This window comes from Orbicella faveolata, unplaced genomic scaffold, assembly GCF_042242905.1.
Source record: "Orbicella faveolata isolate gen_17 unplaced genomic scaffold, um_ofav_v1 contig_34, whole genome shotgun sequence".
NCBI lineage: Eukaryota > Metazoa > Cnidaria > Anthozoa > Scleractinia > Merulinidae > Orbicella > Orbicella faveolata.
In genome coordinates, this window is record NW_028301563.1 from 20,981,475 (window position 1) to 20,994,507 (window position 13,033).

At 40.0% G+C, this 13,033-nt stretch overlaps 1 protein-coding gene and 1 long non-coding RNA gene across 2 annotated transcripts in view; both read left to right on the forward strand.

The window, feature by feature from the left end:
• The window catches only part of LOC149105246 (uncharacterized), a 75,847-nt gene that overhangs the window by 44,273 nt on the left and 18,541 nt on the right, over nucleotides 1-13,033 (forward strand). The gene's annotated exons all lie outside the window — the stretch shown is intronic.
• On the forward strand, nucleotides 680-5,658 carry LOC149105247 (uncharacterized). Its single transcript, XM_089270577.1, has 3 exons — nucleotides 680-3,790; nucleotides 4,989-5,344; nucleotides 5,585-5,658. The coding sequence occupies exon 1, from the start codon at nucleotides 2,886-2,888 to the stop codon at nucleotides 3,768-3,770; it is 885 nt and encodes a 294-aa protein (XP_089126703.1). The 5' UTR covers nucleotides 680-2,885; the 3' UTR covers nucleotides 3,771-3,790; nucleotides 4,989-5,344; nucleotides 5,585-5,658.

Here is a 13,033-nt window from a genome sequence, read left to right on the forward strand (position 1 = left end):
AGAGGTAAGAACAATTTTTTTCGAACTACTGTATGTTAGTTGCATTTATTTCACCAGTTAAGTTCCCCAAAATTGTTTTTGCGGTTTGAAATTTCGTGCGAAGTTTGAAGTTTTACCACAAAAACAATTTCTGTCAGTCGTTCACTTGAAATCAGGCTTTTCTACCGTAAATTGAATAGCAGAAAGCGAGGAAGTTCGTTTAGTGTATTCCTCAGAAATTCTCCAAAATACAGCAACGATCAGAGAGGTAAACTCGACTGAGATTGACTCAAATTTTATACGGCGAAATATAATTTCATGATGCCAAAAATTTCAATGTCGATGGAAAGAGAGTAATATTTAAAACTACACATATCTCATTTACTATTGCTGAAGCTGGCTTGAATTTGTCCTCCAGCGCTTTTGACTTCACAGTAGAAATTATTTTGGCCGCTGTAACAGTTCCCATATCCACTGCATGGTTGTGCGCGCTCTTCCCTGGTTGGAAGGTCCCGTCCCGCTCCGTCACTGAGGCCTTGCACGGATTTCCCTTTGGGCGCATCGTACACTGCCAGTAAGTTGCGTAGGGACGCCTGGAATGGATGTTGTAGGTGAAGCCAAGGCTGTCGACGAGGCTGGTCTTTCCACGTTTCGTTCCTTGCTGGACCAATTGGAAAGTTACCAGCTCCGTAACTATTAGCGGTTCTCCCACGGGAACTGGTTCTAAAATCGACGGTTCTTCGTTCGTTGAGTGCGGCTCTGAAGATGTGTCATCTGTTTAAAAGAGAGAAAATATGTAAGAACTCGCATATATACATTTCGGCAAAAGCCGGCGTAAAAGAACCTCAGTGCTTCCAAGCTAGGATAAGAAGTAACTTAAAACTGTTGGGTTAATCGTTAACACATTTCACAGAACCAAAACAAAACTACAACAACAACAATTTATTGCTATTCCCACATATATGGATGGTATAACCCTTAATCGAATGATGGGTATTTTAGTACAATGTCACTTGTTATTTGTTGCCTAATAGTTTTATAACGATCACAGTGAAATAAGAAATGGTTATCGTCCTCAGTTTGGTTAGAGCGGCAGTATTGACAGAACCAAAACTCACCGAAAGTGTTTCCATCTGAGAATAGTGGCGTCCCGCTCTCTTCAAAACTCTCAGGTTCAGGAAGGCTTGCAGACGGCTAAAAGATACGACAAATCAGTCAAAGTTCGTGTTTTTTACTTAAAGCGGGTGAAACTAAAAGTTAAACAGTACTTAAGGACAATTTTTTTTGTTTGTAAATTGAATTTACGCTTTACAATGTAACAGACTTATATGGGAGTCTTCTAAGACCTAAGACCGAAAAGTAACCTACAAAAACCTAAGTTACATAAACATAAGTGCTTGTACTTACCATTGAGGGGTCACTGATCAAAGAGGCCCTATCTTCCTCTATTCTGGTACTCTCAAAGCATGGTGTCTCCTTGCACACCTGGCAACTCCAGTCGATTTCCTCTCCAGAGTGTACAGCGGCGCGGTACTGGGCTCGGGATATCCCAGTATCGCAGGTACGATGTTGCCATCGGTAGCAGCCTTCACATTGGAGGCCTTCCTGGCGCGGGCGAACGGAGAAGTTACACACGTTGCAGATATTCATGACGTTAAGTTGATCGAATTGAATTCAGTTGCTCTAAAGCTCGAATGAAGGTCCAGTATTTTTGGGGGGCCTTTTATACTTATGGTATCCGATCAGAAAGGTAAGTGTGATAAAATTCACAGTTTTGATTGGTTAACCGGAAACATTCATATTCTAATAAGCCTAAAAACAAAAATCACATAGCGACGCTAATTAGTGTCAATTGTAGTTTGACTTGTGACTTTTTCACATATATTCTAAACAATAGCGAAACTTTTGATTTTTTTTTTCGAATAGGAAAAGAAAGGTTAATTGCACACACGCGCGTGATAAATGAATGCTGAATACTGTTTAGATTTTCACTGAGGACTTTTAACTCGTAGTTTTAGTAACATTCAAGCTGTATTGATTGTGATAAATTAGTTACGCTTCCTCCCCCCGTTGGTATTCATACAAAAAAAAAATCTTAGCGGGAGGGGTAGCGTAGCAGAGAACTGTCGTCGTAAATAATGAGGTGCTCTTGCATGGAAAATAACTCTAGGTAAGGATATGAAATAAATGACAACAGACACAAGTCCTAAGACGTTGGCGAACTCTGTTTGCTTTTGAAGAAGGAAAAGATATAATGTTAATTTACATTGTAATGCATTATCCGCGAATTGGAAGCCATCAAACTTTTGGAAGCCATCGGACTTTGGTATTCAACAATCAATTTTCACCGTGAAAATTACCGCGATGTAGCGCCCACGAGCCGGCTTGTGAAACCAGCAGAAACATGCAAATTGATCTTAAGTCAGTCAAGCGAAACTGGCAGTGACTTAAAATTTCTTGACCCAAGGATCACCCAAGGATCAGGATTGCATTCCAAACATCAATAAGCAGCTTTTTTTTTTCGTTAGTATTGGATATATGACGTTGGCGAATTGACCGGTAGGACGTTGGCGAATCGACCTAAGACGTTGGCGAAACGACTCTTTGGCGAAACGACCGGATACCGGCTAAACATCTGTCTATATTTACTCTTCACTCATTCGACTTTGTTGTTTTTCTAGACTGCTTCAGCAAGCGAAAGCGTATTATCTCCTACGCTTGATAGTAATACAGAAGATAAAGTTTGTGGTGTCCTAGATGATCCAGTTGAAGCTGACGTTTTCGCTGATTACTCTAGTGGGAAACCTTCAGAGGACAAAGCATGTCAGATCCCAGAAACTGTTCAGAACCGCCAGAGCTACGAATGTGTCGGTCTCCGAAGGAAGATCGATTTAAGGAACGAAATTATGTGTAAAATAGACATGGTACTGTCGGACTACACAGCCCTTGGTGTGCAGGGTACTCAAGCCATAATGAGGGACATCCCTACTACCAAGAAATTCAAAGGTCAGTTTGTTGATTTGTTCAGTAGCCACCAGAAGAGTAGCAGCGATGGCAAACTGTTGAATTCATTAGCAAGAGATTACATTGCAGCCAAAGATAAAGAGAAGAGCCGATTGATACGGGCACAGGGTGCAAAAATATCCAGCAAACTCCTTATTGGAGACAGCATGAAAGGGAGTAAACTAAATGTGAGTGGAGTGGAACAAGTGAAAAATCGGACTGAGACTGCACGAGCTATCGGACGAGTCAGTAAGTTTGGCGATGAACGTAGAAGGTTGTTGTCAATTGTGGCCCAAGATTTCACAATATCTGAACTTCAGAGTTATTTCCCTTGCTCAAAGTCAACCATTACTGCAGCAAGAGTGCATGCAATATTGTTTGGGAAAGGTGGTGTTCCCCGTGATGGTATTTCATTTACCAAGCAAGCAGTAAGTCCCGAGGTCATTGACGAATTTCAAAGTTTTGTCAACCAAGATGATATTTCAAGGCCTTCCTCTTGCAGAAGTGTGCTTGTTGATGGAAAGGAAACTTGTGTGAGATATTGGCAGTGTGACATCAAAAATGTTATCCAGCAGTATCAGCTTAAGTTCCCTGATGGTCTGAAGAGGACATACATTTATTCACACCTTCCAAAGAATTTTAGAATGAACTCGATGCTTGCAGGCCTTTGCAACCTGTGTGGTGACTTTGGTCATTCCAACTTTGAATCCTTGCAGCTGCTCCTAGATGACCTCAAAAAGGCTGGTATGAAACTGTCTCTACCTCAAGACAGTACCAAAAATATCTGAAGGTGGAATTTCCCAAGGAGGTAAGCAGTAAATTGACAAATAGGAAATGCAGTATGGTTATCATTTGAAAAATGCTGAATCTGAAATTAGGGATGGACACGATGAATTCCCAAGAATGTTACGTATACCATTCCTAAAACCATTAAGTCCTCTGGACCTATATACAGTAGTATCTACTATAACCAGAGGACCAGGAGAATTACAAACTTACAGGGGCTGCTACACTTACAGTAACAGGACATGTCATTTGAAAGTATAGTTCTTTTTAGTCATATTTTGACCTTCTTTGTCTACAAGTATTGAAGCTGTGTATGGACTGAAACCTCACTGACTACAATGTAATTCTATCATATTGCCTGCAGTAATGTCAATGTTCATGGATGTTATTAGGGTGGCCAAACACAGTTTTCAAGTGCCTATGCCTAATTCACCATTAATTTTAAATTATTTATGCTTTGGCGCCCGTTTTTTGCAAGAGTCAAGGTTAACCTTAGAGGGGTTTATTCTCGCATTTTGGCTAAGGTGTGTGCTGTTGCCATGGCAACGGGGCTGGTTAAAAACAAGGCTTAAAAAATGGTTTTTGTTTATTTAAAAAAAATCCAGTCGTTAGATTTTTTTTCATCATTTGCCCACTACGAATTGACTTTAAATCCCTTCTGTCAACACTGTTCTAATAAAATTTTGACATAGACGATTTTCGTAATTCGCCGTAAATCGTTTTCACTGCATGTTCTGAATTATTAAATTTCCCTATTTCAAAATTCAGATTTTTTGTGATACATCATTAACGTAGTTTCTGAATTATTTTTTTGCCAAATTTCTTGAAATTCTAACGACTGGATCGTTAGAAATCAGCAAGTTTCTGCAAAAGCAATCGGTCTCAATTTTTCGAGCAACTGCGCATGCGCTGCATATAACTGGGTTCTTTCGGTAACAAAGAAAAAGCTGAGAATTGCTGGGTTCTTTGCATCGTTACCTTTTCTAATGTATCTTTGTAATATAAGACTAAAGCCATCAAGACACTGCGTTCAAATATAGAGAAAAATAGCACAGATACTGCGGGTGTTGAGTAAATAAAATGATCGCTTTATTGACGGCATGTTTGTTTCTTGCAATCCTTGTGCACGCGCTGAATTGCATCAGCAAAAGCGCGCGGGAAAACTGTACTGTGTTTGGCCACCTTAATGCCATTACTATATGTTCTTTTTTTTGGTCTAGCTGGAGCGGCATTCTGCATGTGCTGAGTTGTGTCTGGATTATGCCCTTGGTCACTGTTCGGGAGAACATAACCAGAATTCATCCAATGTTGACGCATTTCACAAGATTAGAAAAGAAGTAAAGGAAGCTGTGGAAGGAGTTGTTGATCTCCCTAAAAAGGCTTCTTTCTCCAAGTCCTGGGATCAGATTGTTTCTAACCATAAGGAGTACCTTGCGCACATTGTTCGCACAAAACACCAGGGGTGCTACTACCGCTATGTCCTCGCAAACCTTTGTTCTGGTGAGATTGTATTAATCATGGATTACAAGATGAAAGTTGAGCTGGGGCTTAGGACTCGTGAAAACCAACGAGAGTGGTACGGAAAGAGAGGGATATCTCTTCATGGTTTCCTTATAATTGCACAGATAAATTCCTTAATAGTCCCTTTTCTTGCATTTTTTGACTTCGTTGTGAAGTGCACCCTAAGTTTATTTACATATACATTGTGCCTTAGAGCACAAGCATCCCATTTTGGCTTTGGAAACTTCTGCATCTCATTAATATGTTTGTTTGATTTGTTTTGATTTGAGTTTTTTAAAATAATTGTAAACTTCAGGTGTCTGAGGGAGATAGAAAGGCAGAAGTGATTGACTTGTGGTCCGAAGATACAAAGCAAGATGCCTGGTTCACCCAGAGTGCCCTTGACATTGGTTTTAGATGGCTGGAAACTGTTTACCCAGGATTCACAGTCTACTTGTTTTCTGGTATGCTTACTTTAGATATATGTACACGGACCTGAATTCATTAATATGCAGCACAAGATGAGGGTGTCATACTTTATCCTTTATTATTGTTGCAAATCTATCAAAGGTAAATGGTAGAAATAAAATCCAGTTGTCCCGTGGGCCAGTCAGTCTTCGGTTGCCCCCTCTAAAATACATTTATTACTTGCCTGCTCAATAGGCGTGCAATGTTCATGATTTATCAACTATATCATTTGTAAGGTACTGTTTATACTCAGTGATAGACTAAGGCAAACTGAGCTTACTGGTACTAAACTAGGTGAAAGATTCTGGACAGTGACACAAACGTATGTATTCTAAAGCAATCCGTGTTTTCAACTCATTGTTTTGCTCATGTTGCAGACTTGAGTTTTGGAAATGTTTTTGAGTGGAATTATCACTAATAAGACTACTGAGGCTAATTTCACTTTCCCATGAGACCACTAAACTTCTATTTTCACTTGCCATAGGGCAAAATTTACTTGCTCCGGGCAGTCAGACCTGGGTATTTTCCTGTCCTAATATATATAAATGATTATTATGTTTACTTCCTCTGTTTTAGATAATGGGCCACACTACCATAACAGTGGGGTTCTCCTGTACTTATCTGAAGTGAACAGAGTGTTCAAAATCACCTTGAAAGAATACAACTTTTTTGAAGCTGGCGAGGGAAAGTCTCAACTTGATTCCCACTTCGCTCATATCAGCCATAAGATTGTGCGGTGGGTACGATTGGGAAACGATTTAGAAAGTGGAGAACAAGTTGCAGAGCTGATCAAGGTATATGTTCCCTGGACATTGGTATTTTTCTGTTGAATAGTCACAGAAAAATTTCACTGACAGACTTAATACTCACTGTGCAAATACAAAACAACAGCAAAACAAAAAGACAAAAACACAGTTCAGTAGTTTACATTCAAAAGATAGTTTGAATGTCAGAACTGCATTATTAACATAACTCTCAAGTTTTACATTGGTCTACTATTTCATAGTAAGTCTGCATTGCCCATCGAAAGGCTACTTAGCAAGCATGTATGTAAATGTAAATGGTTGGAAGGAGGAATGATTGTTAAATCTCTCCAGGATCATTGTAAGATGTAAATATGATTCTTGGCTACACATGTTAGTTGGAGTTGAATTAGGGGCATATATTTTTATTTGGGTGGTTTACTGAATAATACATACATCTTATTAGATGTTTTGGTGTGTAGTATCGCTGTATATTTTTACGAGTTGTATCCTGCGGGCTCGTCAAAATGCAAACAATGAGAAAAACTATACAGCGATACTACAAACCAGAACATGTAATACATGTAAGTGATTTAATATCCAACTGCTATAGTCAAAAAATCTATCAGTGAATGAGGGAGAGTCCACTAGTCCACCGTATCGCTGGATATTTGTACTCATTTCGCATGTTATTTGGACGGTATTCGCTACAGTTGGATTACAGCACGATGACATATAACAGGGTTGCCGTAGTCAGCAGAAACAAATAAGGTCAGGGAAAAGTCAGGGCTTTTTTATTTTCCTTGAGAAAAACATTGGGTTATCCACCTAATTCAAACTCAGTGAATACTGTATATTTCAAAGGTCAGTGAAAAAGTCAGGGAACTATTGAATTTTTGATGATTGGCAACTGTGTAAAGTAGTGTTCCTGATTTTTACATGTTTTTATTTTCTTCCAGACAATAAAGAATGCAACTTGCAAGAAGCTGATCTTTGACAGATCAAAAGCAACAAAAGTGGGAACTCTAAAGGATATTTCGTTATTTGGAAACCTCACCTTTCCAACTGAAGGCCAATTTACAAATGGTCTGCAGCTGAGGTCATTAGCCGGGGTTGGAAATGTTGTCAATAAGACACAGGCACAAATTGAAACACTGTCTGGACGCCAGATTCCAGTGGCTGGAGCAACTGGTGCATTAACATCTGAAGAAGAGCCAGCACCAGAACCGTCTCAGTGCCCTACACAATTTCCTGCTTCAAGAAGTTTATTCAACATGCCCCTGAGCGGTCAGTTGTGGCATCGCTGCATGTTACTGTGGTTGACTAGTACCTACCAGAGAGGCTGGAAAGTGGATATGCCCTGAAACATGGTCCAGGAAAGAGAACAGTGTTCAGCCAAGCTCAGAAGGATATCATGATTGCATTTTACAACAGACAGGCAGTGAATCGCATTAGAGCTGAACCACGGGATGTGATGAGAGCAATGGAAGATGCAGGCTTGGAAGTACTTACAGCAACTCAAATCAAGAGTTGGTGGTCAACGTACCATCGGAAGAATAGGAATTTACCTGTGAGTGAGCCGCCAACTCCTAGTGTATCCTCTTCCATTGCACCATCAGGTAGCATGCCTTCTGGTACGCCATCTGCTCCAGTACCATCCTTTACTGCCCCACCGGCTACTGTGCCTTCCAATGCACCAACAGCTTCTGTGCCTACAATTGCATCGAGAGCTACAACAGCTTCTGTGTCTACAACTACACCACAAACTACTGTGCCGTCCAGTGTTCCAGCAACTTCTTTGTTTACAACTACAACACCAGCTACTATCCCATCGAGTGTGCCATCAGCTGCTGTGCCACTCAGAGTACCCACAGCTAACATGACATCCACTGCAACACCTGGTACTGTGCCATCCAGTGTATTGTTCAGTTCCACTACTGCTGCCCTGGCACCTGTCTCACCGCAAGCCATTGTCACTGGTCGTGTATCGCAAATATCGGGTGCTGTAATAGAATGGCTTTTTCCTGCTGATTTTAGTCAGTCGACAATTGGTGGAAGAAATGGAAGCAATGCTTGTGCTTTCATTTCTCTGTACTTTGGACAAGTAGCATCAAAGGGTATTCTTCCCCCACGACAAGGACTTGCACTGGATGTTCTTTGGAAGGATGCCCTCAGGGAGGCAATGACTCGAGGAAATGACTTGCACGACGAAATGTTTGATCATGAAGGAATAAATCTTAATGCGGATGAAGCTGTTGAAATGGCTGGTGATGACTGTGGTGTACTCTGTCTCGGACAGCAAAAAGATCTATTTGGCGGGACTGTTGTTGCAAAACATTTACTTGCTGAGTTGCTTGATGATTTAGCTGGTAGGAGGCAAAGAATTTGTCTGCTGTTCTTTTCTTGTGGAAGAACAATGTTTTTACTTGTTGACAGCTGTGGACATATGTATTTTGTGGACTCCCATTCCCATAGAGACTGTGGAGCAATAATAGCAAGTTCTCCACCTGGCAATGGAGTATAATTTACTGAATGGATTGATAAAATGATGAATTTAAATTGGCAGACCTCACTCACATTGGGGTCTGTAACTGAAGTTATATATGCATAAGGGCTGATTTAGATTGCACAACCTTGTCATGTGCGATTTTTCTAGTTTTCTAATCGTCTCATGCAAGTTTCTCACAGGCGGTCATGTGTCATTTAAATCGGTCCTAATGGTATGTTTAGACCATTCTCTATTGACTGTAGTTGTTCTTGACAATCAAAAGATCCATGTAATAGTTTGGTCATATTCACTATAAGATCAGATATGTCTAGGTGGCTTTCTGATATGTTCTTTACCAGTTGATCTTATAGCATTCTGATTTTCCTCTCGGGTTAAAAAGTAGAAGAATAGATCTTGTTAGATCGTTTCCTCGTGCTAGTATAACCGGTCAGAACAACAACTAGCCTAAGGAATAGGTCAAATGATATGCTGACAGTTGACAGAGTTTTTTTAGTAGTCTGATACCGTAATTGTGGCATCCATGCCTATTTATTTGTCTCTCTCAAAAAAGAGGGTTTTCTTATCTAGAAAATATCAAAACCAAACCTGTAGACCTTTTTTGTCCTTTCTCTTCCCCCCCCCCCCCCCCCCCAACCTGCCCCTCTCCATCATTTCAGCTTTTGAGACCACCTTCCCCTTTAAATTAACCCTAACCCTCAGGATGGGTATGGATATTTTCTGGAACCGCACAATGACTGAAAACAGAATATTGTACTTGTATGTTGCAAGCACTTAGGCATAATTTTTATCATTTACTTTTCTTCAAAGAGGCCATTCATGCGGTTATCTTCCAACCCGAGATGGAATAGAGCTTGGTAGTTTGTCCATTCCAAAAGATGTGGAGCCCTGTGTTTGTTTTGTTTCTCCTTAACTTTGCTTACCTGCACTAAGAACTGAATGTCTTCTTTTTTGGGAAACTGGGCATTGGCATAACATCGAGTAATAATTGAAATATTTTCTGCAAGTAACATTTTATACAAGGGGTAATACCTTGTTCGGTATGATAAAATTAGCAGTGTGTGTTATTGTTGATAGTCAAAAGCACATAAGAAAACGGTTGTAGAAAATTATCAGATCTCACAAAAAAGAATATTTATCATCTTACTCTGAAAAACATGTAAAAATACAAACTGAAAAATAAGAAAAGAGGCTAGAGAGGCTGACAAACAATTTATTTTGGAGGCTGTAACGGTTGCATAGATTGCTCGCCGTCTTATACCGAAATAAAAACTACAACAGTTGCCTGATTTGCCTGCTGTCTTTGCTGCAAAAAGGTGATTACAACTATAGTTCATAATCATGAATGAGGCATGCTAACACAAAACGTATTTGATTATAGGAGAATAGCTGACCAAGGTTGTCCCATACGGTGCGAAGTTTCTTGTCCTCGTTTGCCATTATTTCACTTTTGATGACATCAAATGACCCCTTGCTTACTTTGAGGCATTTAGCCACAGACTCGTGATCTAAATCGGCTCCAGCGGCAAGACAATCGATGCCGTACACTTCGGCGGTTGCCTCCGCAACATTTAGCTCGGACGAGAGCGTGGCGAAGTTTTTTTCCCAGCTTGAGGCCCTGTATGACCAGCATCTTCTTCGGCGACGGATTTTTTTTCCATAAAGCCTACATAGTTCCATTTTCTACACAAAGAAAAGAAAAGTTCGAATTTAGTTAACTAAGAAAGTTATTTCTGAAAGCTTAGCAATGAATTCATCTAGTACTCACGCTAGAATCTAACTTCTTTCGCTTTGGTTCCGAGGGTCCATCTCCACGTGGCTGTGAATCTCCCTTTCTGGAATCAAACCAGCAAGTCAGAACAAATAACGGGGCACTGATTCGAAATTTCTAATTTGTCAGAATGCTAACAAAGCTTGACTTGCCTCTTTTCCATTTTTGGCGGGATGAAAACCGGCTCCTGAATGATTTCGCTATTGAAACAGCAGTAAGCTCTCTGCAGATCGAAAAATAAACACGATCGCAATCGGCCAGTCAGAAGGTGCCACATTTTTACGATTTCGCAATTTCTGATCAGTTTCACCACAAGAGTTCGAAGCATCGGAAGCCCTATTATTTTTTTCGTTGACATTTGTTCTATCATGGTGGTTCAGAATAACTTGCAAGTGATGTTCCAAGCTTATCGTCACGTCGATTGCTGAGGAGTATAAACATTTCACATAACGAACAGTACAACGTTATCGCTCATCTCTGTTACCTGAATAGTCCGAAAGGTGCGTAAAGTGAAACAGTCGAGTAAAGAAAGAAATACTAATTTACCAAAGGCCATCCCACGGCCCGAGAATGGACTCCTTCTAGGTTCGCGATATGGCGGACAACGATTATTATTACCATTATAATATTTTGGAGGCGGTGGACATTATATCAAACTTTGCTGTGTTAGAAGACTGGTTTTGAAATACATTCACGGAACGTTCACGAATTTCAGCCAGGTATTTACTTCGCGCGTCTTTGTCGGGCTCCCAAACACGCGTGAAAAAGTTACTGCTTTGGATCACAAACTGACAGTTCTTTAGTGAAATTCGAGCGAAATGGCCTTAACAAGGTCGCTGATTGATGATGGTTCACGGAGCCGATCCCGATGTTATTCTATATCAGTTTAATTTTCTCGGTATTGGCGCATAGGAATTGTCCAGACTTAAGATATGTTACAATTTTTAATGTATCTAACGCGTAGCCGAAATGAAATCTTATTTTAATGATTTAGAAGGGATCTTAAATCAAATTCTCATTTCGAAATTCGCGCTTTTTGCGCCTGGGCGAATCAGATCATTCAGATTTAATGTGATTATGGGGATATAGCGCCTGAAACGTAACTGACGCTATTGCACTAGTCTATTGTTCTTTTGCCTAGTTCTTACGCGGATCATTACTTAAACAGACAAAAAGAAAGATGGTACTACGAAGCTTAACAGACATCTGTCAATGCGGCACTTGCACTGCCTTGCAGTAGTTTGATTTCTCGAAATGGAAAATCACAAATCCGGTAAATGAATCCGCACAGTTTTCGACACAAAAAATCGAGCAAATGTTCAGTCAATTGGTTATTCAGACGAGTTTTTTGAGCAGTGAGAGGCAATTGGTTAAGGTCTTTAAGTTCTCAATAATGTATCGTTAAATATAAGATTAATCGTAATTTTATGAAGCACTTGCGTAGAATACTAGACCGATCAACAGCTTACTAGTGGTTAACGCTTACTTATCATATTGAATCCAATTAAACTGACAAATGTTTGCTCCCTTTTAAATTGCAACAATTAGCGGAAGGAAATATTAACACGTCTTGAAATAGGGTGGGAGTGATTTATTGCACAATATTAACAAAAGAAACAATGGGAACTCGAAAAAACTCATTAACTTGACCATTTGTTGTCTCAACAATTTTTCTTGTTTACCTCGGCTAGGTAGTTTTGTAAAATCGCACTATGATCTGAGCACAATAAATTAACGGGCTGTATCTCAACGACCAGAGAAAAAGCTAAAATCAACCCTCCCGATTCATTAGGGCCGGTGTGCACGCTTAACAAAGACTCAGCTAGACTAGAAATTTTGCGTGCTTTCCAGTCAACCAAGAATTTCGAAAATTTCGAAACGGGTAACGGAATTTTCTTAGGAAAGTTTACTAAAAATCCGGAAATTGTTGAATTTCTGAAAGGAGAACCATTCAAACGAAATTTTCCGGGAATCCCGGGAGGAAAGACATGTACAAATGGAATGGAAGTTCCCGGTTTACCTGTTCTATTCGTCAAGGGAAATTTTCGGAAATTAAAACCGGAAGTTTTCGTCTAATGAAAGCGCCCTTTGTCATTCACATTTTTTGTAGTTTGGTTTTAAACATATCGGCCAGTTAACCTCAAGCAAAATACCATTGTAAGTGGTTGGTAACGCCAACTTAGTTGCAAATTCTTCCCTATAGGTGTGAGATGTTTGTTGTGAAAAAACATAGTCCCTGAGTTGACGCAGTTTAAGCCTAGTTTGGATAATGTCCTT